The sequence below is a fragment of the Dipodomys spectabilis genome, unplaced genomic scaffold, assembly GCF_019054845.1.
Source record: "Dipodomys spectabilis isolate Male_0828 unplaced genomic scaffold, ASM1905484v1 ptg000019l, whole genome shotgun sequence".
Classification (NCBI taxonomy): Eukaryota; Metazoa; Chordata; class Mammalia; order Rodentia; family Heteromyidae; genus Dipodomys; species Dipodomys spectabilis.
The window spans coordinates 14,710,965-14,738,547 of record NW_024870696.1 but is presented as its reverse complement, the minus strand read 5'-3'; the positions used below and the strand labels follow the sequence as shown (position 1 = coordinate 14,738,547).

General features: G+C 39.8%; 1 protein-coding gene across 3 annotated transcripts; it reads left to right on the top strand.

Annotated features, from left to right (window-relative positions):
* Positions 1 to 523: 523 nt before the first annotated feature.
* Tor1aip1 (torsin 1A interacting protein 1) lies at positions 524 to 27,583 on the top strand. Of its 3 annotated transcripts, XM_042674337.1 has the most exons (11): positions 525 to 1,333; positions 3,054 to 3,125; positions 5,498 to 5,560; positions 6,868 to 6,912; positions 12,361 to 12,402; positions 13,159 to 13,245; positions 16,792 to 16,845; positions 18,298 to 18,339; positions 19,268 to 19,336; positions 23,389 to 23,445; positions 25,253 to 27,583. In XM_042674337.1, exons 1-11 carry the CDS (start codon positions 853 to 855, stop codon positions 26,038 to 26,040), a joined length of 1,800 nt encoding a protein of 599 aa, XP_042530271.1. In that variant the 5' UTR covers positions 525 to 852; the 3' UTR covers positions 26,041 to 27,583. The 3 variants fall into 3 exon arrangements, with proteins under 3 accessions (XP_042530272.1, XP_042530271.1, XP_042530273.1); XM_042674338.1 differs by lacking the exon at positions 6,868 to 6,912 and having other exon boundaries at positions 524 to 1,333; XM_042674339.1 differs by lacking the exon at positions 16,792 to 16,845.

The window sequence follows — 27,583 nt, the reverse complement described above, 5'->3', positions numbered from 1 at the left end:
TCTAGTCAAAGTATTTGTTCATTTATGTGTATAACGCAACACCGACCAGTAAGTCTCGCTGACTGAGCTGCAGGAACAGGACCTTTACGTGAAGGAAGGGGAATCAGGTTTGTTCAGGGTACACTTCGTAGGGGAAATCCACCCGCCGAGTCCGTAACGATTACACTCTCAACAGGTGATTTAAATTGTGAGGACGGGTAAACAGTCTTTATTAGGAGCTTTGAAACTAACTTTCACCATTTAAAAATGCGACGTGCAATAGATACGATTCTTATTCCTACGAGGGGCAGTTGGAAAGGCACAGCCTAAGTAGCCGAGGATCAACAAGGCTCGGGAGAAAGTGCGCAACCGCGCGGGCGCGAGGCCTGGAACTCGCTCAGCTCACCGGCCCGCGCTGAGCTCACTCCCTCCGCGCCGGCGGGACTGCGGGCCGGGGCCGGCCCCTCCCGCGTGCCTGCTAGTTGCCAGGAGCGGCTCTACTTAGCACCTCGGCCGGCCACGCTCGGCCGTCCCCCTCTCCGCCCTCCCTCCCTCCCTCAAGGCCGAGGAGCCGAGGTCCTCCCTTCTCCTCCTCTTTGGGGCCTCCGGCCAGGGGAGGCGGGGGTGACCCACGGCAGCTGACCCGGCCCGGGCACTGCCTCTCCCACAGCCCTCAGGACACACCATGGGCACAGAGGCAGGTTTGCGGCACAATAGCGACGACGCAGGCGGCGGGCCCGGCGACTCTCAACTGCCTCCCTGACCACAGCGACCACCGCCCAACGGCCCCGAGAAGCCATCGCGCACTACCCGCGGACAATCGGCGGAACCGCTGAGCTACCTTGGCCACCTAGTACAGCTACGTCAACAAGTATGGCGGACGAGGGGCGGCGGCCGGAGCTGGCGGGGGAAGGCTGGGGGAGGTACGTGAGGGCCAGGGCTCCCATCCGGGAGGCCAGGCTGCGCTTCGCCCCTCAAGATGGCGGCGGCAGTGACGCGTCTGCGTACGGAACTCCTACGTCGCGCCAGGGCCGCCGGGAAGTGAGGTTCTCAGAAGAGCCTCCGGAAGTGTACGGCGACTTCGAGCCCCGGGTGAGCGCAGAAAGGTCCCCGGTGGGAAGACGAACCCCGCCAGAAAAGTTCCGGCCGGATTCTGCGAAAGAGGAAGTGAGAGAAAGAGTGTACAACCTACGGTCTCGGCCACCCAGGCAGCCGCGGGCCCTGGAAACGGAGGAGATGAAGATGCGAAGGGCGGCTGCCATTCTCCAGCAGCAGCACTCACAGCAGCCTCCTCCGCCCCAGTCGTCTCCGGTTACGACCCGGAGAAGGTTACGCGAGTCGCTGTCGTCGGAAGGTGAGCCCGGCGGCGGGGACTGGGCGGTGCGGAGCGCGCGCGGCGGGCGGGCGGGCCCACTTGGAGGCTGGCGGAGTCGGAGGTGCAGCCGACCCCGCCGGGATCGCGGGGGCTCCTCGACCCCTCGGCGTGCGCTCCCGCGCCGAGTTCATCCCGCAGACGGAAAGAAGGCGCTGACCCCAAGGAGGGCCTAGATGGTCGTGAGGAGCTACCCGGGCCGAGCCGCAGAGCCCGCACACCCCTGGGCATCCGTTTCGCGGAGTTTGGGTCTCTTTCTGCAGGCTTTCAAGTGGGGACCGAGAGGTAGGGTGATAGTCGGGACCTTGGATCCCTGCAGGCCCCGTTCCATTTCCGTTCCCTCTGCAGATGCTCTTACCGAAACCACGTCCATTTCCTCCTTTCATTTTTTTTTGGGGGGTGCCCAAAGTCCCCAACTGAGGGACATAGTTCTAACCCAGCCTTTGGATCCCTGTCCATCCCTACTAGGGGATGCTTTTGCGAGGGAGACCTGCGAGGGATTATTAGTGAATTGACTTGAGACTTTACCAAATTCTTATACTGACATGGGGTAACTTAATTATCCTGAACTGAAGATCTCCATTATCACATACACTTCACCTGTGATGATTGGCTTCTGTCAAAAAATTCACCTTGGAGCTCATAGCCTGACAAGTCAAGACCCAGTTAATTAAGACACTTTGCTCTAAAGGACCAAAAATATTGACGGTGTGTGTACTGTGTTTACATAAGTCCACAAGTAATCACATTTCCTTAAAACCATTCTTCCTCACGTTTCCCCCCTTCTCCCCCACCCCATCCAACACTAAGTCACAGACAGTTTCATATTAGCCTCATGGAAAGTACCTACCTATGAGATAACTATTTGGGTCTTAGAGTCACAATGGGATGGCATAGTTAATGGTGGACATGATATATGTAAACGACTGGATTTTCGGTTTAGAGCACAGGAAAAGGCTGCAAGTTTACCTGCCAACGCTTGAAGGCTTGATTTTGGAAACCTTATGTTAAATATATGTGCGTTACTTTTGGACGTAACAACTCTAGACCATCTCGCCCATATATATGTTAAGTCTTACCTCTTTTAAGATGACAAATGTCTTAAAGAATCCTGCCTAGGATACTTGATAGTAATTTACTTGTGCTAATTCTATATCTCTTTCAATACCTGGGAAAGTGCTTGCACATGGAAAGCAATGTACATATATGCTACATTGTATTGACTAGTGCAGTTACATAGGCTTTTTAAAGTAAAATTTTATCTTTAGTAAATCTTTAATAATATATTTTGTTATAATAGCGTGAACATTTTGATAAACTTGTTATACTCTTAAGAGTAAAAACGAAGTTTTGGTAAACCTAGTTATACTTTCTTTAGTAGTGGTATTGGGGTTTGGACTCAGGGCCTTACCCTTTCTAGACTAGTACTCTGCCAGATAAACCGTGCCATCACTCCTTTTTGCTTATTATTTTGGAGATGTAGTCTAATGGACTTTTCTCCCCAGGCTGACCTCAAACTGCAGTCCTCCTGGTCTCAGCTAGGATTATGGGAATGAGCTACTAACACTTGGTTCCAAATTGTACATTTTAAAGAAATGAATTGCCTGTTTTTGCTCATATGATGATGTTAATTTTTCGTTCTTTGTGCCATGATCTCCCAGATTATATATCCTGTATTTTAATTCTTATGTTTTTTCTTTAGAAGATGAACCATTTTCCCAAAATGTTATAAGCCAAACAAAGAAAACTGTCAGGAAAATGCATGAGTCTCCAGGTAAGAATAGTTCGTTTTTTGTTTGTTTCCCTTACTTGCCAACTTTTTATTGGTGGTGGTGGTGGTTGTCATCGTGGGGCTTAAACTCTGGGCCTGGGTGCTGTCCCTCAGCTCAAAGTGAGGGTTCTACCACTTGAGCCACAGTGCCACTTCTGTTTTTCTGGTGATTTATTGGAGATCTAAGAGTCCCAAGGACTTTTCTTGCCTGGGCTGGCTTTGAACCCAATCCTCAGATCTTAGCCTTCTGAGTAGCTAGGATTACAGGCATGAGCCACCAGCACCTAGCTTTACCAACTTTTGTTTTGTTGTTGTTTTTTGCCAGTCATGGGGCCTAAACTCTGGGCCTGGCCGCTGTCCTTCCCTCAGCTCTTCAGCTCAAGGCTAGCACTCTACCACTTGAGCCACAGTGCTACTTCTGGCTTTTTCTGCTTATATAGTGCTGACGAATCGAACCCAGGGCCTCGTGCATGCAAGGCAAGCACAGAGCCACCTTCCAGCCCCTTCACCAACTTTTTAAAAGTATAAATTCACCAGGGGTTCATCAAGTATCCCAAATCACACCTTATTCAGTTTTATAAGTATTTATCAATTATTCCTTGAATTAATATATGTATTGACACATAGACGAGGGTGGGCCCTCAAGTATGCACTCAAACTTCTTAAATGAAAAGGTAAGATTGAAGTAGTAGTATCTATAAGTTTATAGAGTTTAAAAAAAAATACTTAAGCAAAAATTAGATTTTATTTTTTTTTGTGGTACCAGGGTGTGAACTCAGGGCCTTGTGCTGCACCAACTGAGCCACACCACCAGCCCTTTTGTGTTATGAGTAGGATCACACTTTTTTGCCTGAACTGGCCTTGGGCCATGATGCTCCTTTCTCTGACTTGGATGTTGCTTGGATTACAGGTGTGCACCTCCATTCCCAGCTTGTTCTTTTAGATAGGATCTTGCTAACTTTTTGCCCAGACTGGCCTTGAAGCACATTCCTCCAGTCTCTGCCTCCCAACGAGCTGGAATTACAGTTATGAGCCGCTGTGTTTTACTAAACTATTTTTAAAGACACATAAATTCTAAATACTTGATACGTGAAATGCTAACACCTGAGATAGTTATTTCCTTGAATCTTAGAGCTAAATGTCTTAAGAGAACCATCAAAACTCCAGAAAGTGGTTTTTGCAGTTTTCACAGCCAAAACATAATGCTTTCTTTATTAGAGAAAAATAAAACATAACGTCCAAGCTTAGGTATATTGTTAGGTTTCAGAGTTCTATGAAGCTTTATATATGTTTTTTTTTCTGGATTAAAACTAGCATGTTCTTTAATGGAATTAGTTTTACCACAGACCCTTTGTCATTGAACTGACAGTCTGAAATGAAGAATGATGGCTAACATTAACATTTTACTTTAAATTAGATTTTATATTTCTTAGGCACCCACAAGGTTAAATACTTGGATAGTGTTTATTACTCTTGAGAGATTAGCTCTTTTAAAAGTAAAATACTCTATAAACAAGATATAAAACACATTTATAATTCCAGCACTTGGAAGACTAAAGCAGAAGGAGCCCCAGCCTAACGTAGTGAGACTCTACCTCAAATTAAGCTTTTAAAATGTATTTTATTATCTTGTACAAAGGGACTTCCAATTTCAAGTTACATTTTTTAAAAGGGCTCGTGGTGAAACTCAGTAGTAGAAATTTGACCTAATATGTGCATGATGTCCTAGATTCAATCCAATACTACCAAAAAGAAAAAAAAAATCACAGTAAAGGTAAGTGACTCTTAAAAGATATAATTTTTAAAAAAAATTTTTAAAACCCGGGCGCTGGTGGCTCATGCCTGTAATCCTAGCTACTGAGGAGGCTGAGATCTGAGGATCAGGGTTCAAAGCCAGCTCCTGCAAGAAAGCCCATGAGACTCTGATCTCCAATAAACCACTCGAAAACTGGAAGTGGCGCTGTGGCTCAAACGGTAGAGTGCTTGCCTTGAGCTGAAGAGCGCAGGAACAGCACCCAAGCCCATAGTTCAAGCCCCACGACCGACCAAAAAAAAAAAAAATTAAAAGATATAATTAAGTTGGTAACATAGCCCAGATTTTGGCTTTTAATTGATAACTTCTGAGTTTTATTTACTATTCCTTTTCTTTTATACCGTATGTCTACTGAAAAACTCTACAAATGTTTCCAAGAACATAAATTTTATGTGGCAGAAAATTTATCTCTAATTCACCATTGTAACTAGTTCATAAGTGGTGGTCACTTACAGAAAACTTGTCTTTAGTTCTTTGGCATACTGAAAAGCTTATAAAATTTTGTTGACTAAATAAAGGACTGATTGTATAATCTATATCTTTTAAAAATGTTTTCCTATAGCAGTGACAAGTGAAGATCCTGTAATTAGCCTATGTAGACCCCCTCTAAGAAGCCCAAGATCTGGTAAGAGATTATTTGTTGGTTTAATTTATTTTTATAAATGCTTTCTTTATTTTATTTTTTTTTTGGATCAGTTGCAAGGCTTGAACTCAGGGCTTGAGGGTGCTGTCCTTGATCTCTTATGTTCAAGGCTCTTACCACTTTGAGCCACAGTTCCACTTTTGACTTTTGAGAAGTTAATTGGAGATAAGCATCTCACAGGGACTTTTCTGCCCATCTGACTTTAAACTTGATCCTCAGCTCTCAGCCTCCTGAGTAGCTAAGATTATAGGCATATAGTACATGTATTTATATGGTTTAAACCTCAAATGGTACTATAGGCCCATAATGAAAAGTCTTCCACTGCCACTGTCTTTTAACCACCCAGTCTCCTCTTTAGAAGCAACTAATGTTAGTTTCAGAAGTGCTTTTCCAGAAATATTTGCTTTTCTCCACTCCACATCTTTCCACTTTACTTGTATACAGTATTGGGACTCACTCAGGACCAGCACATGCATGCTAGCTACTTGATCCACCCCTGGGCATCTTTTTGATTTTTCTCCCTTTTGTGCAAATTTTGGCTTGATACATACTTCTGGCACATTGTTTTAATTTCACTTTATACGTATGACAAGATTATTTGTAAAGGGCTTCCCCCTTCTTTTAAAGAGGCTGTTTCTTTTATGTTGCTGTGGGCTTTTTGTGCTGACATGGTGTTTTCAAACTAAGGTCATGGACTTTCGAGTATATTGCTAATAAAATTCGGGGTTAAGCTTACAGGCTCACACCTAATAAATCCTAGCTTCTCAGGAGGCTAAAATCTGAGGATAGTCTGAAGCCAGCCTGGGCAGACAAATCCAAGAGGCTTTTTATCTCCAATTAACTATCAAAAAACTAAGTAGAGGTGTGGCTCACGTGGTGGAGCACCATCTTTGAGTGACAAAACTAAGCAAGAACTCAAGGCCCTGAATTCAAGCCCCAGTACCAACACAAAATACAGGAAAAAAAAAAAAATCCAGGCTGACACTTTGTCAAAACACCTTAAATTGGTTTTATAACTATAAAAGAAGACTAGTGAGATCACTCCACATAATTTACCTATATTTCATTTTCTATGTTTATTAGTCCTTAAAGATCCCTACTTTATATTAGTTTGGTACTACTCCTTAGTTGTTCCCTTTAAGAGTCATAGTTTTCAGTTTTTTTAAATAAAACTTGGTTATCTTTTTAAGTATGATATAGATGTGTTAAGGTTTTGAACCTGTGATAAAGAACCATATAATGCATTTCCTTTCTAGTTCTCATTGTTTTTTTTAATGTGTCTTTTACAGATTCAACATACAAAACAAATGGAAATACTAAAACGACTGAATTAGGTTTGTTTATCTCCAATTCTTACAGGTTTTATTGAGGGCTCATGATATATATGAGTACATGCACTTACATGTATAATATATACGGACATATAATCCAAATAATGTCTGATTAGGCTTTGTTAAATTCTTTTGAAAGAAAAGAGCTGTCAACTTACAAATTGAGGTTCTTGCCTTGATTTAGAAAGTGAATTTAAGATGTTTTTCAAAAAGAGTTTACCATCTTGCTGTATTTGTTAAACTAGTTTAAATTCTTTTTAGTGTTTACCATGGAATAGGACATGAGTATCAAATCTGGCTTTCAGCAGACCTACTGAATGATTAGACTTAGTTTTTTTTTTTTTGGTTTTGGTTTTGGTTTTTTGGTCTGGTCGTGGGGCCTGAACTCTGGGCCTGGGCGCTGTCCCTCAGCTCTTCAGCTCAAGGCTAGCGCTCTACCACTTGAGCCACAGCACCGGCTTTTTTTCTTTTTGCTTATGTGGGGCTAAGGAATTGAACCCAGGGCCTCATGCATGCAAGGCAAGCGCTCTACCACTAAGCCACCTTCCCAGCCCTAGACTTAGTTTTAAGGTTACAAAAAAGGGAACTTTTCTTTTTTTTTTTTCTTCTGTTTTTTTTTTTTTGAGTCCGGTCGTGGGACCTGAACTCTGGGCCTGGGCACTGTCCCTCAGCTCTTCAGCTCAAAGCTAGCGCTCTACCACTTGAGCCACAGTGCCATTTCTGGCTTTTTTCTTTTTGCTTATGTGGTGCTGATGAATCAAACCCAGGGCCTCATGCATGCAAGACAAGCACTCTACCACTGAGCCCCCTTCCCAGCCCACTTTCAATTTCTTTATAAGTACATAGCTATAACTTCTTCCTCTATTAATTTTTTTATTTAAACTCAGGCTGGTTCCTTTAGAGACTTCAGGATTTATAGTGTCTGGATACTAAAAAATGATACTTTTTTGGTTTTGTTTGGTTTTGTTTGTCCTGGGTCTTGAACTCTGGGCCTCAGCTTTTCAGCTCAAGGCTAGCACTCTACCACTTAAGCCACAACACCACTTCTGGTTTTCTGGTGCTTTGTTGGAGATAAGAGTCTCACAGACTTTTCTGCTCCGGCTGGCTTTGAAGTGTGACCCTCAGATCTCAGCCTCCTGAGTAGCTAGGATTACAGGTGCAAGCCACCGGTACCCAGCACTATATTATCTGTTCTTAACCAGTTATGGTAGCATACATCTAATTCTAGCACTCAGGAGACTGAAGCAGGAATATTATGAGTTTCATGTCAGCCTGGGTTATATAGCAAGATGTTGTCTCTTTAAAGAAAAAAACATAAAGTAAACAAAGGCCAACAGCCTGGTTTATTAGCTACTTGTGTATTATTTATTGAATCCAGGACCTTTATAATTTCTTGTAACATGTTTTTTTGTTGTGGTTGTTGTTGTTTTTTGTCGATCGTGGGGCTTGAACTCTGGGCCTAGGCACTGTCCCTGCGCTCTTCAGCTCAAGGCAAACGTTCTACCGCTTGAGCCACAGCGGTTTATTGGAGATAAGAACTTTCCTGCCCTGCCCTGGCTGGCTTCGAACTGGGATTCTCAGATCTCAGCCTCCTGAGTAGCTAAGATTATAGGCGTGAGCCACCGGCACATGGCTTGTAACATTTTTTTCATTCATGATAATTTTGTCCATCTAGGGCTTACATTTTTCAAAGTTTTGGCAAGAACCTAAGAAAGAATATTATCTGCTTTTAAGAAACATCTTACTGCCGGGCGCTGGTGGCTCACGCCTGTAATCCTAGCTACTCAGGAGGCTGAGATCTGAGGATCGCGGTTCAAAGCCAGCCCGGGCAGGAAAGACTGTGAGACTCCTATCTCCAATAAACCACCAGAAAACTGGAAGTGGCGCTGTAGCTCAAGTGGTAGAGCGCTCGCCTTGAGCTGAAGAGCTGAGGGACAGCGCCCAGGCCCAGAGTTCAAGACTCACGACCGACAAAAAAAAAAAAAAAAAGAAACATCTTACTAATGTTTTAACCTGTTGCATATAGCAGCTGTGTTTAAAATGAAAGAAGCTGAAAAACAAAAGAGGGAAGTAAAACTTAAAGCAGGAAGTCGTAGATGTTACTGATTCATCATCAGATTAAATAACTGTCTGCATTTTTTGCAGCTTAGGTCAAAAATATAAAACAAGTTGAAGCCAGGCGCCAGTGGCTCACGTCTATAATTTTAGCTATTCAGGAGGTTGAGATGTGAGGATCATGGTTCATAACCAGCCTGGGCAGGCAAGTCCATGAGACTCATCTCCAATAAACCACTCAGAAAACCAGAAGTGGCGCTGTAGTTCCAGTGGTAGATCACTCGCCTTGAGCTGAAGAGCTGAGGGACCGCACCCAGGCCCAGAGTCAGGCCTCATGACAACAACAACAAAAACCAACAGGGGAAAAAAATTATTGTAATTTTGTAAGTGTTAAAATAGTAGCACGTGTATATTGAACCTAGAGAAGAACCCTAAAAAGGAAATTCCAATGTATTTTATAAGTTAGAAAAGACATTTAAATTGAATTTTGATATTTCAAATAGACAAAGTGAAAAGACTTTCAAATTTTATAGCTTATCTTATAGTGAAAATCTTTTTTATCTTCAGAAGATAATGCAATGTGAGAAATTAAATTCATATTAGAGACAACACATTAGCTATGATTCTCTTTTTTGGTCATGGGGCTTGAACTCGGGCTGAACCCTGTTCCTGTGGGTTTTTTTTTTTTTTCACTCAGGATTAGCGCTCTAACACTTTGAGCCTCAACACCGCTTCTGGTTTTCTGGTGGTTAACTGGAAATGAGTCTCATGGATTTTTCTGCCCTGGCTGTCTTCAAAGTGTGATCCTTAGATCTCAGTCTCCTGAGTTGATAGATTACAGGCATGAGCCACCAGTGCCCAGCTATAGCAATGATTCTTTTTTGTTTTTGATTTTGGTTTTGTTTTTTTTTCTTAGTTATGGGGCTTGAACTCTGGGCTTCGGTGCTGTCCCTGTGCTCTTCAGGTTAAGGCCAGTGCTCTACCACTTGAGCCACAGTGCCACTTCCGGTTTTCTAGTGGTTTATTGGAGATAGGAGTCTCACAAACTTTCCTGCCCGGGCTGGCTTTGAACCGCGATCCTCAGATTTCAGCCTTCTGAGTAGCTAGGATTACAGGCATGAGCCACCTGTACCCGGCTGAATTTTTTTTTTTTAATGTATGTAAAAAAATGGGGCACCAGTGGCTTTCACCTATAATCCTACCTACTCCAGAGGCTAAGATCTAAGGATCATTCTAAGCCATCTCAGGCAGGCAAGTTAATTGGAGATTCTACCAAGAAGTCAGAAGTGGTAGAGTCCAGCCTTGAGCAGAATAAGGGACAGCATCCAGGCTTTGAATTTACATCCCAGTACTGGTATAAAAATAAATTAAAAAATACAGTAATGCATAGGCAGTTGTTTTCCACATTCTGGTTTCCCATGTCAACTGAAAATGAGCAGCAATTAGAACCACTCTCCAAAAAAAGAATTTCCTCCCTAGAACCAGTGGCTCATGCTGTAATCCTAGCGACTCAGATGGCTAAGATCTGAGGATAATGGTTCAAAGCTCACCCAGGCAAGAAAGTTTGTAAGACTTATCTCCAGTTACCACCAAAAAGCCAGAAGTAGAGCTGTGGCTCAAGTGGTAGAGGTCTAGCCTTGACCAAAAGAGCTCAGAAACAGCACATAGGCCCTGAGTTCATACTCTAGGACTGGCATTTAAAAAAAAATTTTTTTTGTTTGTTTTTTTTTCTTTAAGAAAGGAATTGCCTGGTCTGGGAAGTTGACTCAGTGGTATAGTGCTTGCCTCGCATGCATGAGGCCCTGGGTTCGATTCCTCAACATAAACAGAAAAAAGTCAGAAGTGGTGCTGTGGCTCAAGTGGTAGAATGCTAGCCTTGAGCTGAAGAGCTGAAAGACAGCACCCGGCCCAGAGTTCAGCCCCCACAACTGACAAAAAAAAAGGAGTTTCCATTTAACAAAGCAGTTTATGAATACAAGTTTTTTCAAGATGAGGGGTTACAATGCAAGACACACATAGTTTATATCATATCATAAATGCATCCAAGGAGCTCAGGGCAAGGGGAAGCTTTTAAAGTCAAAGTCCATTTGAACCGCGATTGGTTACAAAATTAATGCAAGAGTTAGTGATTACCAGCTTTTGATAGGGAGATACTTGTATAGAATATGACTAATCTGGGAATATAGATCAGTGTTAAGTATTTGCCTAGAATGCAAGAGGCCCTGAGTTCAATTCCCAGCAATACAAAAAGTAATAATCTAGAAATTTGGTGGTTTTAGAGACTCCTTATAATAGTACTTCCCATAACACACATGCATGAGATGAGGGTTCTTTATTGCTTCATGGCCTTTGTGTTCATTTTGTTTAGCCTTCACATAAGTGACTCCATTTTTTTTTTGTCATGGTGCTTAAACTCTGGGCCTGGGCGCTGTCCCTTAACTCTTCAGCTCAAGGCAAGTGCTCTACCACTTGAGCCACAGTGCCACTTCCAGTTTTCTGGTGGTTTATTGGAGATGAGAGTCTCACAGACTTTTCCTGCCCTGGCTGGCTTTGAACCGCAATCCTCAGATCTCAGCCACCTGAGTGGCTTAGTGACTCCATTTTTGTACCATTTTAAGAAGCAAAGAGGTTAAAACCTGTAGGGACAAAAGCTGAAAAACACTCTCACTTTCTTAAATTAGGACTTATATTACATCTATACAATGATAAATCAGTATTTTAGCCCAATTTGTGCAACTGATGCTTTTGAGTATATTTCTTTTTACTTAGCATAAGATGACTAAAGACAATATTGGGTCAGGTCTATGTCATGTAATCTCTTTCTCTGCCATACTTTTTTCTAATGCCTTATTTTGTTTTAAGATGAATTTTTGTTTTATTCTAGATTTACCATCTTATCACTTCAAAAAAAGTATTGATGGAAAAATTTAAAATTTCATATGTTTCACTTATTTCTCTTGGTTCACATTCTCTGTTGCTTTGAAAAACAATTATATTGATGGCCCTGGTAGAACAAAAAACAAGATGTTTTTTTAAAAAAGTTTACTCTTTGGAACAATAGTACTCAGGAGGCCTGATTTGTCTGTTTTTCTCCCTTTTGAGAAATCTGGCATAGGAAAATGAGAATATAAACCTATAGGATTGGGGTATTTGTTGGTGTAGACTTTAATGTTTTCTGTACACACAAATTTTACCGTACAAGCCAGATCTATAACTGATGGGAAAATATTTTGTATTCTAGTTTGTATCTAATTTACTTCTGAAATAGCCAAAAGGAAATAAAGATTTTTAGAGGCTTAACAAAAGAAAAATGTTATTAGAGCTTTATGGTATCTTTCTAAAGAAGATGCTCTTCTTGCAAAGTTTTAGCTTTTGGTTTATATTTTTGTCTTTTAGAAGATGCCAGTGCCCAACAGAAGGTCATTTTCTCTGAAGAAGGTATTTTCATTTTAACTATCAGACAATATATTTTAAGTCTTTTTCTTTTCATTGAAGCAGTTTTGGCAGGTAAATGTTATCTTTTTTTCTGAAAAAAGATATACATATCTTGTTACAATAAGTCAGAATAAAATTGGATACAAAGCGTAATGGGGGCCATTGTGTACATTTCAAACATCTTTTTGTTTATTTGAGTTAATCTTAAGCAAGGCTAATATTTTTTGCTTGTGACATGTACTGGCCTTTAATAATGGCATTAAAATAACTGCTTTTCCACCTTTTCATAACTAGTCTACATTTGTACAGATGGAAAGTTAGTTTATTTTTAAAACAACATGATCTGAGATTAGTCACTTATACAGAAATGTCTGTGTGGACACACAGAGACTCATACTTTTACACTAATTGTATCTAACTTTAATTGCACAGAATATGTAGTTTACAACCCATAAAGGAAAGTTTCTCACTGTTGAATATGCTTTTCATTTTTTACTCTATATTAAAGCCTTGGAATACAATATTTTACATATTCTGAATATTTGTTTAGAAAGTAATTATATGCCTTGGAGAGCACCAAATAAATGAATTCAATTATGATACATTTAGAACTATGTGATTCAAAATAGTAAGCAATAATGCATAGTAATTCTATATTAATAATTTGAGAGCCTTCATTTTAATTTTGGGTTATTTTTTTAATATGGATCTTTTGAGCATTTGAATAAAGACACTAGTATCTTGTTTACTTCCTTTTAGGAGAAACTGAAGATGATGACCAAGACAGCTCTAACAGTGATGCCACTACTTCAAAGGTCAGATCCAGGGATTCGATTGAGTCTAGAGGTAATATTACTTTATGTACATATGATTTTTTATAGACTTATCTTTTTAGTTAAAATGTAAAAATATCCTTGGGCTTTCTTTTTAAAAAATTACCTTAAGCCAGGCACTGATGGTTCATGTCTGTAATCCTAGCTACTCAAGAGGCTGAGATCTGAAAATCGCAGTCCAGACCAGCCTAGACAAGAAAGCCTATGACTCTTTTCTCCAATTGACCCACCAGAAAACCAGAAGTGGAGCTGTGGGCTCTAAGTGGTAGAGCACTAGCCTTGAGCAGAAAATTTTAGAGACAGTGCCCAGGCCCTGAGTTCAAGGCCCACAACTGACAAAAAAAGTTACCTTCAAAATTAAAATGGGCACCAATGGCTCACACCTGTAATCCTAGCTACTCAGGAGGCTGAGATCTGAGGATTGCAATTCAAAGCCAGCCCGGGCATGAAAATCCATGAGACTCTCATTTCCAATTAGCCACCAGAAAACCACAAGTGGTGCTGTGGCTCAAGCAGTAGAGTGCTTGCCTTGAGCTGAAGAGCGCAGGGGACAGCACCCAGGCCCAGAGTTCAAGCCCCATGACCAATCAAAAAAATTAAAATGTTTTATGTTATATACTTTTAATATTTATTAAAATGGCTGCTTTCTGTGATGTATAATTATATATTATAATGCCACAATAGCTAGAAAAATTACTTTAAATCTGTTCAACCATTTATGAAAAGTAGAATATTTTTGTTCTTAGAAGAGTTATTTGTTGTTTTTAATTTATAGAGAAACTGATCATATTGGCATTAGTCACAACTATCAGCCATGCTATTTAGTTTTTAGGATGTTTTAGTACTCTTTAATTTCCTCTAGATTAGCAAAATTCATAATTTCATATGTGAACTTATCTTTAAACTTATTCAGTTGAAAGTGTTCACTGAACAGAGGCAAAAATACTCATTTAAAGCTTAGAATTCTAGATGAGCCATACAGCATGGCTTAAGCTTATAATCCTAGCTAGTTGGGATGCAGAGATCAAGAATGAAAGCTTGAGGACAGCTAGCTCTTCTCTCAATCAAGACTTGCCATCCCAGCAAGGGGAAATAGAATGGCTAAGTGCAGTGGCAACCACCTGTCCAATCACCCAGGGAAACATAAATAGGAGGGTAACCACCCAGGCTGGCGTAGACATAAACTAAAACCCCATCTCAAAAATAACCAATCTCCCTAAAAAAACTGATGGAGTGGCTCAAGTGGTAGAACACCTCCTTAGCCTGTGGTGTTCTGTCACTTGAGCTACCTCTTCACTTTTTGCTTTTATCATCTTTTTTTGGGTCCGGTCATGGAGCCTGAACTCTGAGCCTGGGCACTGTCCCTCAGCTCTTCAGCTCAAGGCTAGTGCTCTACCACTTGAGCCACAGCGCCACTTCCGGCTTTTTCTTTTTGCTTATGTGGTGCTGAGGAATTGAAGCCAGGGCCTCATGCATGCAAGGCAAGCGCTCTACCACTGAGCCACCTTCCCAGCCCCGCTTTTATCATTTTTCAAACAAGGTCTTGCTCTCTGTCCAGGCCAGCTTGTGTTAATATTCCTTCTATGTACACTTTATACATAGCTGAGATGACAGTTGTGCATTGAGGTGGGATCTCTCAAACTTTTTGTCTGAGCTAGCCATGAATAGTGATCCTCCCAATTTTTGCCTTCAGAGTAGCTAAGATTACAAGTGTGAGCCACCATACCAGCCAGAGAGTTGGTTTTTGAAACAGTTCTCACTATGCTGCCCAATCTGGCCTTCCTGCATCATCCCACCCAGCTTCCAGTCTTTTATGACAGAGAAATCTAAAAGGAGATAGGTAGCAACTCCAGTATAGTGGTTAATACCTCAACACAACCTCTAGAGCCAGAAACCCCCAATTTTCTCTCTCAACTAAGATGTATGCCCTCAGATAGCTGTGTAACTTCTGTTTTCCTTGGTCATCTGAGTTATTTTGAGGATTAACTTAATTCATGTATACAGAGAACTTAGAGAGTACCTGGTACATAGTAAACGTTCAAATTAAGTGCTGTTACTAATACTATATATATATATAAAACTCTAAAACTTAGACACTAAGCCATTCTTGTGACCATTCACTACTATTGCTACCAACCATAAAGCTATGTGGAACTACATAAAGTTTAGGTCTTGGGATCTCTTTTCTATAATAAGTACCAGTGACATATTGAAGTCTACATTCCCACATAAAGAAGAAAATCTAAGATGAAGAATCGAGTGTTGAGGCATATTTGGGAAAATCCTGGTCTTCCAAGGCTATTTTCTGGACCAGTCATTGCCAAAAAAGTGCAGAAGATCCATTGTTTGCATTGATTGCACTAAAGAAAATATTTCATTTAAAGTGTCTGTTTTTGTTCTACAATATACACAACACATTACCTAATATATAGTGTTAAAGTGGCAATTAGCCATCACACTTTGTGTTAAATGCTTCTGTTTGTAAAGTAACAATCTAACCACATTGAAACAAATAAGTTCCACATTTATATGAAAAAATATGCTTCTACGAAGAGTAGACTAAAGTACATAAGGTATTTCCCACTTACAAAATTATTAATGCAAAATAGATGTTTATAATTTTAAGCTGGGCACTGATGGCTCACATGTGTAATCCTAGCTGCTCAGGAGGCTGAGATCTAAAAATGTGGTTGAAAGTCAGCCCGGCAGAAAAGTCCAGGAGATTATCTCCAATTACCTACCCCAAAAAAACTGGAAATAAAGCTGTGGTTCAAGTGGTGGTAGAGTGCTTATGTTGAGCCCAAAAACCCAGAGACAATACCCAGGCTCTGAGTTCAAGCCCCAGGAGTAGCACAAAAATAAGTAAATAAATAATTTTAAGAAGACCCATTATTGTAAATGTGAGATTTTTTTCATCCCAAAGGTTTAATTATTTCTATGCTACGTTATATACGTAGCATATATGCTACGTTGACTTTTGTTTTTCTTTACCTGGAAGTTAGTGAAAAAGCATAATTATGTGTTTTTTTTGTTGTTTGTGGAGATCCTCTGCCACCTGAGCCACACCCCTAGACCTGCTTTTTACTAGTGATTTTGGAGATGTTATTTCACAGATTCCTGCCCAGGCTGGCCTTCGGTCTTGATCCTTTGGATCTCAGCCTCCTTAGAAGCTAGAATTACAGACATGAGCCCCCAGTGACCAGCTCCATAATTAGCTAATTTTTTAGATAAAATATAATTCTTTAAAAACTTTGAAAAAGTATTTACTTGAGGGCTGGGAAGTTGGCTCAGTGGTAAAGTTCTTGCCTAGCATGCATCAGCACCACATAAACAGAAAAAGCTGGAAATGGCGCTGTGGCTCAAGTGGTAAAGTGCTAGCTTTGAGCTGAAGAGCTGAGGGAGGGACAGTGCCCAGGCCCAGAGTTAAAGCCACACGACGACAAAAAAAAAATTGAGTATTGACCTCCCTGTGGTTCATTTTTGCTCTTTTGATTATTCATTTTTCACTTGTAAGATAGGCACTTAAATATGTCTTATACTTTTCCATTTATTTTCTTAGTTCCAACCAGGTCATCAGATCAATATGCAGAATCATTTTGGAGGTTATCACAAAGTAAGTGTAAGTCACCTGTGGCATAGTAGAACTATTAATATTTAATATCTTTTACAGTTTAATATAAATAAAAGAGGTCTAGTGAATGCTAAAAAATGAAGTAAAGCAAATGCTACCCAATATCTAATTCATGATTTCACTTCTTGAGTTATTATTCTCTATGCCCAAACTTTATTTTTTGTTATTTTATTTTATATATACATTTTTTTTTTTGTCAATTGTGAGGCTTGAACTCAGGATCTACATACTATCCCTGAGCTTTTTTGCTCAAGTCAAGCACTCTACCACTTTGAGCCACAGCTCCACTTCATTTTCAAGTGGTTAATTAGAGATCAGAATCTGGCTTCAAACCATAATCTTCACTTACACACACAAACTTCATATATAAATCAGATATTTAAAAACATAGTATTTTATGAAAGAATATATAAAAATGCGTGTGTGCCATTTTTTTCTCAAGTTCATTTCACAATAAAAAATTAAGAAGTGTTCATTTGTCTTAGGTACATGCCATTCTTACAGTCAATATTTTGTTTCTAGTAGGTTAACAGATAGATATTTCTGAATTAATTTTAATATCATTTTTTAAATTATCCCCTTGCATTATCTTAGAGTTATCCTTAAATACCACTTCAGAACTTAAAGTAGCATTGTTACTTTGCATATATCATATGGACTATTCTGTACTTTATATGATATATCGTTTGGGGCTGCCTGGATTTGTACCTCAGTACTTTCAGAGAAGTAATTTAGGAAAAATTAACAATATGTTTACCTTTAATTATAAAATAGGGAAAATAGGCCGGGCGCTGGTGGCTCACGCCTGTAATCCTAGCTACTCAGGAGGCTGAGATCTGAGGATCATGGTTCAAAGCTAGCCCGGGCAGGAAAGACTGTGAGACTCCTATCTCCAATAAACCACCAGAAAACCGGAAGTGGCGCTGTAGCTCAAGTGGTAGAGTGCTCGCCTTGAGCTGAAGAGCTGAAGGACAGCGCCAAAGCCCAGAGTTCAACACGACCGACAAAAAAAAAAAAAAAAAATAGGGAAAATAGGATCTACAACATTTAGTGTGAATATTGAATATCCTTAGCCTGTTTTTGTTTTGTTACACTTCATGGAGGCTTTTTGTTGTTTTCCATTTTTTGTTTTGCCTAGGGCTCAAATGTAATGTCTCACACATGCTAAGAAAGCAGGTATTCTGCCATTATTATATCCATCATCTATAATTTTTCATTGTGCTGGTAATGATCTTAATGCTGAATACTTGTCATTGTCTAATTTCTGGATATTTTTTAGTAAAGGGGAAAAATATATTAACTATATTGTATATTTGTGGCTGGTCAGAAGAATGTTTGATTTTATTTATAGTGTCTGTGGTAAGCAAAATGTCTTTACAACATCTTTTTTGTTTTCATTTTCAAATGATCTGTGATCTCCCTTTTCTGTTTCAGGTCAAAACTTTACAACTCTTGATAAACAACCTTCAGTGTTGAGTAAGTGTTTGGTAGTCTGTTCTCTTTTTGTCAGTCAGTTCTAACCCTGCCTTCCAACAAAAAAAACTCAATATGTTCTTTTTCCCCTTTTGCTTTTTTTTTTTTTGTTTCTGGTGCTGGGTGCTGTCCCTAAACTCCTTTTGCTCAAGGCTAGCACTCTACCACTTGGGCTTCAGCATCACTTTTTCTGTGATTAATTGGAGATAAGAGTGCCATTGACTTTCCTGCTAGGGCTAGAAACCTCATTATCCTCATACCTCAGCCTTCTAAATAGTTAGGATTATAGGTATGAACGACCAATGCCTGGCTCTTTGCTTTTTTAATATCACATAGTAGTGCTGTGATGTATAATTTATTCAGGTCTGTTTTACCATAAGGAATTTACGGATAAAGGTAAATGGGTAACTTCTTAAATAATATTGAAATCTTTAGTCTTGTAGATCAAAGGACTTATAAACAGTTTTTTCTGATACATTTATGTGCTAGCTGTTTTGTTATGGGAAGAGTGCATTTTTAGTGATTTTTTTTCACATCCTGTGAAAAAATGTCTCTTGTAGCTGAGTGCTAATGGCTCACACCTGTAATCCTAGCTACTCAGGAGGCTGAGATCTGAGGATCGCAATTCAAAGCCAGCCTGGGCATGAAAGTCCATAAGATTCTCATCATCTCCAATTAACCACCAGAAAACCAGAAGAGGTGCTGTGGCTCTTCGCCTTGAGCTGAAGAGCTGAGGGACAGCACCCAGGCCCAGAGTTCAAGTCCCACAACTGACCAAAAAAAAAGTCTCTTACTTGGGAAGCTACTACTTTCATTGGTTTTCTCCCTGCTTCCTTCTTTCTTTCTGGCAGATTTATTATGTTACTCAAGACTATGTGTATAGACTTTTCAAAAATATAAAATGATATTTATATATATGTATTTGCTTCAGGCTCAGGATATCCAAAAAAAAACCAGGAATGGAGGGAACAAACCACGAGAATGAGGAGTGGGATCCCAAGTAAGTAGTTAAATTGCTGTTACTTGCTGTGTTTTTCTTAATTTTCTAGCATATCAAAATATTTAGTATTTCAAATAAGCATTTGGGTCACTTGTGGTTTCACTAATAAAAGAGCTATGACTTCTTTTTGGTTTAGTCATTTCCATTTGCTTGGACTAGCACAGAGGACTGGTCATAGTGTATAGAAAGTGGTCTGGGAAGCTGGGAAGGTGGCTCAGTGGTAGAGTGCTTGCCTTGCAATGCACGAGGCCCTAGGTTCGATCCCTCAGCACCACATAAGCAGAAAAAGCCAGAAGTGGTGCTGTGGCTCAAGTGGTAGAGCACTCACCTTGAGCTGAAAAAGCTCAGGGACAGTGCCCATGCCCAGAGTTCAAGCCCCATGACTGACAAAAAAAAAAAAAAAAGTGGTCTGGGAAAACCAATGGAAGATAGGTAATAGGCTTGACAATCCTATAGCATTTCAATGAATATTTGATGATGAAATTAAACTCTTGGCAATCTTCTAACTCCAGGTTCTGTCTGTCTTCCTTTCTCCAGTCCTAGCTCTTCCACTTATTAAATGAAAAAGCTTGGTAAAGTCACTTAACTCTTGTGAACATCAAATCTTTTTTTGCAGGGGGGGGGGTCCAGTCCTGGGCCTGGGCGCTGTCCCTCAGCTCTTCAGCACAAGGCTAGCACTCTACCACCTGAGCCACAATGTCACTTCCGGCTTTTTTTCTTTTTGCTTATGTGGTGCTGGGGAATCGAACCCAGAGCCTCAGGCATGCAAGGCAAGCGCTCTACCACTGAGCCACCTTCCCAGCCCTGAACTTCAATTTTCTTATTTTTATAAACATTAGTGCCTTTAGATTATTATAATGCTTACATAATTTTTAAGACCTATCACACACATTAATATTTATGTACTCTTAACATATTGGTAAAAGTTAGTAACTATGAAGGATTCATGTTCTCTATTCTTGACTTCTGTAGAGCGATTGTTGCATATTTTTCAACTGGTCTTTTATCTTGTTGGCTTACATCTGTAATCCTAGCTACTCAGGAGGCTGAGATCTCTGAGAGCACAATTGGAAGCCAGGCAAGACAGGAAAGTCTATAAAACTCCTGCCTCCAACTAACCACCAAAAACAAGAAGTGGTAGAGCGCTAGTCTTGAGCAAAAGAGCTCAAGGACAGCACCCATGCTCTGAGATCAAGCTCCATGACTGACAAAAAAAGAGTTATTTCAATTGGATGTAGCAGCATGTGCCTGCCATCCTGGCTTCGGGGATAGGAAAGATTGTGAGTTCAAGAGCAACCTGAGTAATACAGCAAGATCTTGTCTAAAAAAAACAACAGAAATATTGGTTTCAGAATTTGTTATTGGCTATACTAATTTTAATAAGAGCAATAGAATTTACTTTCCAGTGCCTTTAGCAGTGGGGAGGACGGGGTGTTATGTGCTGTTTCTGGGTCTTGAACTTGGTCTAGGCATGATCCCTGAACTTTTTTTTTTTTGCCCATCCTGGGGTTTGAACTGAGGGTCTGGGTACTGTTCCCTGAGCTTCTTTTGCTCAAGGCTAGTGCTCTACCACTTGAGCCACACGGCCACTTCCGGCTTTTTCTGTGTATGTGGCCCTGAGGAATCGAACCCGGGGCTTCATGCATGCTAGGCAAGCACTCTACCACTAAGCCACATTCCCAGCCCATATTCCTGAGCTTTTTTTCTTTAGGCAAGCACTCTTCTACTTGAGCCATAACTCTACTTCTAGCTCTTTTTGTTGGTTAATTGGAGAAAACAGTGTCATGGCTTCCCTGCTTGGCTGGCTTTAATCTGAAGATCTCAGAGTCTCCTGAGAGCTAGGATTATAGGCCAGGATCCGCCACCAGGGTCTTGCCTCAGCAGTGTATATGCTGTGCTAAGGGTATGTTTGTGTACCATAAATTACTTATGACTGATGATGCATAATTCATATTGTCTCATCAAGTGTTGTAAAATAATACTTCATAGCATTTTCATTTTTATCATTGTTCTTTGCAGGCATGTAATATGATAATCTGATAAGTTTGGAATTTTTTTATAGTTTAGTATTTGTTTAATAATACAGTTGCAACTTTGATGGCCTAACTTAGAAATTTCTAAATAATGAAGTATCCTAAGCAAAATTAGTAATTGAAAACCAATATGTCTCCTAGAATTAGTGTTGATGTCATTTTGTCTTATTTGGGGTTTTATCTTATGACCAAAAAAATGTAGCTATTTCTGTTTCTTGGTAGTGCTAATTTTGTTCCTCCAATTTAGTCCAATGTTTCTCACATTAAAGTTGTTGATAAACACTAGGAAGGTCCACCAGGAAGATCATTTATGTATACAAAAGTTACAAAACTCCAGATGGATGGCAATACCAGTAAATGTAGGTCATACCAATGTGATCATTCGCCTTCCTTTTCCTCTCTCTTAGACATTAAAAAACCTGCATGAGAGGGAAAAAGAGAAAAGTTAAGGTAGTTTTTATTTTCTAAAGTAATAATGGACGAGTTTTGATGGACTTGGAGAAAAATACTTAAGAATTTTACTAACCACAAACCTAAAACACACTTACTAGACTATTACCAGAAATTGGAATCATGGAGAGGTGGCAGTACTGGAGTTCTGGACTCAAACTCACTTGGCCTCTACTCTTTGTTTAGCTGGTACTCTACCACTTTAGCCATTCTTCCACCCCTGTTTTTTGTTTATATGTGTGTGTGCGTGTGTGTTTTGTTTTGTTTTGTTTGGGGTCCGGTCATGGAACCTGAACTGTGGGCCTGGGCGCCGTCCCTCAGCTCTTCAGCTCAAGGCTAGCGCTCTACCACTTGAGGTTTTTTCTTTTTGCTTATGTGGTACTGAGGAATCGAACCCAGGGCCTTGAGCATGCAAGGCAAGCGCTCTACCACTGAGCCACCTTCTCAGCCCCTGTTTTGTTGTTGTTGTTGTTGTTTGTTTTTGTTTTTGTTTTTTTGTCATGTGGCTTGAACTTGGGGCCTGGGTGATGTCCCTGAGCTTTTTTACTCAAGGCTAGTGCTCTGCCCCTTTGAGTCACAGCTCCACTTCTGGTTTTCTGGTGGTTAATTGGAGATAAGAGTCTCACAGACTTTCCTGCCTAGACAGGAAACTGTGAGGATCACAGGCAAGGATTACAGGCATGAGCCACCAGCATCCACCTCCAGCCCTGCTTTTTGATGGTTATTTTAGAGACAGTCTCACACTTTTTTTTTTTTTTTTTTGCTATGCTGGTTTTTTACCTTGATCCTCAGATCTCAGTCCATAAGTAGTTAGGATTTCAAACACTGCCACCAGTTCCTACTTAGGAAATGCTTTCTGATATGATTTTTCAGCTATTACTGATATTGGAGATGGTCAGAAGCTCCAGGAAAAGTATTTGAATCAGTTTAAGGTAGAAAATACTAAGGATTAAGATTTTCATATGCAGGGCTGGGAAGGTGGCTCATTGGTAGAGTGCTTGCCTTGCATGCTTGAGGCCCTGGGTTCGATTCTTCAGCACCACATAAGCAAAAAGCTGGAAGTGGCGCTGTGGCTCAAGTGGTAGAGCGCTAGCCTTGAGCTGAAGAGCGAGGGACAGCGCCTAGGCCCAGAGTTCAGGCCCCACAACCGGACCAAAAAAAAATAAAATAAAAAAAGATTTCATATGCAAATATCATACCCAGATAGTTTACTAATCCATAGTCCACATTGTGTTCCTTTTCTCACCTCCCTCCTCTTTACAGAATCTATAAGCATTGTTTAGATGGTGTTATTTATTGTACTAATTCCATTAAATAAGCTTCAAGGCTTTTCTCTCAACTTTGAGTATTAAATGTGTGCTTTGTATTAGATCACTACATGGTATGAATAACCATGAAAGAAATAGATCTTGTGTCTCAAGGAACTTCGAGTAGAATGGACCTTTCTTCTGCTTGTAGCTGAGCTCTGCTTTTTCTCCTTATAGAATTTCTATTTTCTTTCTACATTAGAAATAAATGCTCAAATTAAGAACATAAATTGACCATCTTTTAAAATTATTTCTATCTTAGATGATAGCAGGCAGAAATTGGAGCCCAGAAATCAATCTTTACCAGCCTCTACCCAACGTAAGTTTTATCTGTTCAGTAACTGATTTTTAAAATTTGAAATTGGACTGGAAAAGAGCAGGGAGGGGGTTACATTGTCCAAAAAGAAATGTACTCATTAACTGACTGTAACCCCTTTATAGTAACAAAAAAAGTTTTAAAAAAAAGTTTGAATTGGTGATCCATAATTGTTTTAAATGTCTGTTTACAACAGTTTGATTTAATGCTGTTTGAAGAATCATACTTTTAAGTACTTCAAAGGAAATAGTATGTATTTTACTAACAGTGAAATTCTTTGTGGACTAAGTACATGAAACAGCAACTAGTTTTCCCCTTCCCTTTATTGTTTCTAAGACCTAAAATAAAAAAATAACTAAATCTGTAAATAACCATTAACTAAACCATACTGAATTAGAAGAATAGCTTATAACAGGGCTTAAGAGGATGGCTATGGATTTTGAAATCCACAGGTAAGGAACACTTACCTCATGTACCTTGCCTTAAGACAAGTTTCTTTTATTCCTATAGCCTACATCTCCTGAATGAGTACTACAAAATAATAGTGAGGGCTAGGAATGTGACTTAGTGGTACCGAGCATGCATGTAGCCCTGGGTTCAATTCCTCAGCCTGTGGCTCAAGTGACAGAGTGCTAACCTTGAACAAAAACTTGGGGACAGTGCCCAGCCCCTTAGTTCAAGCCCAGGACCGGCAAAAAAAATTTTTTAAATAGTAATTCTCAGCCGGGTGCTGGTGGCTCACGCCTGACATCCTAGCTACTCAGGAAGCTGAGATCTCAGAATCATGGTTCAAGCCAGCCCGGGCAGTAAAGTCCATGAGACTCTTATCTTCAATAAAACAATCAGAAAAACAGAAGTAGCCTTGTGGCTCAAGTGATAGAGTGCTAGCCTTGAGCTGAAGAGCTGAAGGACAGCACCCAGGCCCAGAGTTCAAGCCCCCATGACTGACCCCCCTCCCCCCCCCCAAAAAAAAAAGTGATTCTCACATTTTTGGTCTTTAGACCCCTTGAAACTAGTTAAGGTTAAGTACTCCCAAAGAGCTTTTCTTTTTTTTTTAATTAAATTTAAATCAATTTTCACTAGTACTTAAAAGTATTAAAATCATTCATATTTATAGATACATATGGTGTTTGATACTTGTATATTAGAAGACTAAACATACCTGTCTCCTAAGGTATTTTGTTGTTGGTGATGGTGGTCATGGGGCTTGAACTCTGGGCCTGGGCGCTGTCCCTCAGCTCTTCAGCTCAAGGCGAGCACTCTACCACTTGAGCCACAGCACCACTTCCGGTTTTCTGGTGTTTTATTGGAGATAAGAGTCTCACAGACTTTCCTGCTTGGGCTGACTTTGAACTGTGATCCTCAGATGTCAGCCTACTGAGTAGCTAGGATTACAGATGTGAGTCACCAACAGCAGGCTATTTTATCATTGTTTTATAATAAAAAACATTCAGAAATCTTTTCTCTAATTTGTTAAAATATATAATAAAATACATAGTACATTATTACACCAGAACATTATTTAGGGCACACCTTTTATACACTACCACACCAGAACATTTTACTCCTGTTGCTCAACCTTTCCCCACCCATTTTATATTCCTACTCTCCCAAGCCTCTGGTAGTCTATTCTACTCTCAACTCTGAGATCAGCAACAGTTTTAGATTCTGAATGCAAGTGAGGAGTTCATGTGGTATTTGTCTTTCTGTACCTGGTTCAGTTCCATCTATGTGATTGAAAATGACAAGCCACTTACCCTTGAATCTTAGAAAATGATATTTATCTGTCATTTCTTTCTTTTGTGAACAGAAGTGGTTGAACAACCCCAAAATGAATCTTTTGTCAAGAAATGGCGGTGGTGGCTACTTTGTGCAGTAGTTGTTCTTGCCTTTTGGATGTTTCCATTCATTCATACTCCTGAGGTAAAAACCACTGCTGCTCAAGAATTCCAAAACCAGATGAACCAACTTATGACTAAGTATCAAGGTCAAGATGAGAAGCTGTGGAAAAGAAGTGTAACGTTCCTGCAAAAACATCTTAACAGCTCCCATCCTCGGCCTCAGCCTGCGATCTTGCTTCTCACGGCTGCCCAAGATGCGGAAGAAGCACTTAAGTGTCTGAGTGAACAAATTGCTGATGCCTATTCTTCCTTCCGTAGTGTCCGTGCCATTCGAATTGATGGAACAGGCAAAGCTACTCAGGACAGTGATGTTGTCAAACTAGAAGTAGATCGGGAACTGACCAATGGATTTAGAAATGGCCAGACTGCAGCTGTGGTACACCGCTTTGAGTCGTTGCCTGCAGGCTCTGCTCTGATCTTCTACAAATATTGTGACCACGAAAATGCAGCCTTCAAAGATGTAGCCTTAGTCCTAACTGTCTTGTTAGAAGACAAAACACTTGGAACCAGCCTAGGCCTAAAAGAAATTGAAGAAAAAGTGAGAGATTTCCTCAAAGTCAAGTTCACCGATTCTAGCACACCCAGCTCCTACGATCATATGGACCTGGACAAATTGAATGGGCTCTGGAGCCGTATTTCTCACTTAGTTCTGCCTGTGCAACCTGAAAATGCTCTGAAAAGAGGTATCTGCTTATAAGGGAGAAAAGGAGAGAAAAATCATGTCTCAGGTTCTGAGAATTTTTTACACTTTCTAACTACAGACAGAATTCGCAGCATTTTTTTTTGAGAACTAGTTTCTTTGTACAGAAACTAAATCATTTATTCAACCTAATTGTCTGTAATGAGAAAATTATTTCTCTGTTTCTGTTAAGAGCTATGTTAAGGGTACTTAGGAGAGTGTAAATTATATACAATGCCATAGAGGATCTATTTTGATTCTGGGCTGAATCATTCTTGGTTTGATGTAACCAGTGGAAAAGATTAAGCTCCTTTCTTCTGAATCATCCCTATTTTTTAGATTTTTTTTATTAGTAAGGCAGCTTCCTCATTGTAACCATAGGTTTTCTTCTATACCGTTTAAGTATTGTATTAGCAGCTCTGCTATAGGAACAAAAGTAATGAAAGGTTATCTTGAATGTGTGTTTAGTTTTTTTTTCCTTTGTTTTTGGAGGGTGGGGAGGAGGAAAAAAGCGAAATTGTAGAATTGGAAAGGAAAAAGGAAAAATATATTTTCCAAGATAAAATGTTACAATAAGCAACTGAGTGGTAAGTTAGTCAAAATATCTATCTGAACTGTTACTGTGGTAAATTCTGTAAGGATCTTTTTGTTTTCCTTTAAGAAAGTTTTCATCATCCCAGGGGGGTTTAAAACCTATCTATGGTAAGATTTAATGTATTTCCTGATTTGTCTCTTAAAACAGGTAAATTCAGTTTACTTTGTATATAACCTAAAGTTACTATTTTAAAGAAATACATTCTCATATTGATAAGCCATTTTTTAGCTATCCTGAGCTAATTTTCTACTTGCTCACTTGTTACAGTCTGATTTGATTGTGGTTTTGGTTTTGACACTCCATAACAAATATAAAGACTAACTATGCACATGATAAATTTCATTAAGAGTGCCTCAAGCCAAAAAGAGAGCAAACTTTACCACATACATAGAGTGTTAGTTGTATTTTTGTACTCCTATAGTATTTTAGTTGTGACTTTGCATCTATAGTGAACCTTCTGTCTGCTACTTGCTTTGGTTTGCTTTATTCTATGTAGCTCAATGGTCAAGCACTTGAAATAGCATGCATGAGCTCAATCCATAACGGATTCACTTTGTTTTTGTTTTTTTAAATTGTGTCTATAGGCATTTAAATGAAAATACTGTTTTAGAGTATTAGAGCCAGTCATTGGCTTCACAAGTTACCCTCTGAGGGTCTTAGAACTAGTGGTAGAAATTTCTTACCACTAAAGTTACCAATATTCATAAATGTATGCCCTTTATTGTATTGTTCCTACCAGAACTCAGATCATCTGATTTATAAAGGATTGTAAAACAGTTGTTTTGAAGAAGCTTATTTTGTACATGCATATTATATGGAAAATGAAATGTTCTATTAAGTGTTTCACTGACCTAAATAATTTTAAAGTAATACCTTATATCTTTCAAAAAATAATTGTAGCAATTGATGTGTAAAGACTTTAAAAGCTATTTTAGTAATTTAAATAAATTTACCTTTTGATTTGTA

Bases quoted from the DNA above. Each gene is read 5' to 3' on its own strand.
- Tor1aip1 (XM_042674337.1), top strand. From the start codon at position 853: ATGGCGGACGAGGGGCGGCGGCCGGAGCTGGCGGGGGAAGGCTGGGGG. The intron at 1,334-3,053 runs GTGAGCCCGGCG...TTTTTTCTTTAG, and splicing joins CGAGTCGCTGTCGTCGGAAG to AAGATGAACCATTTTCCCAA. The intron at 12,403-13,158 runs GTATTTTCATTT...ACTTCCTTTTAG, and splicing joins GGTCATTTTCTCTGAAGAAG to GAGAAACTGAAGATGATGAC.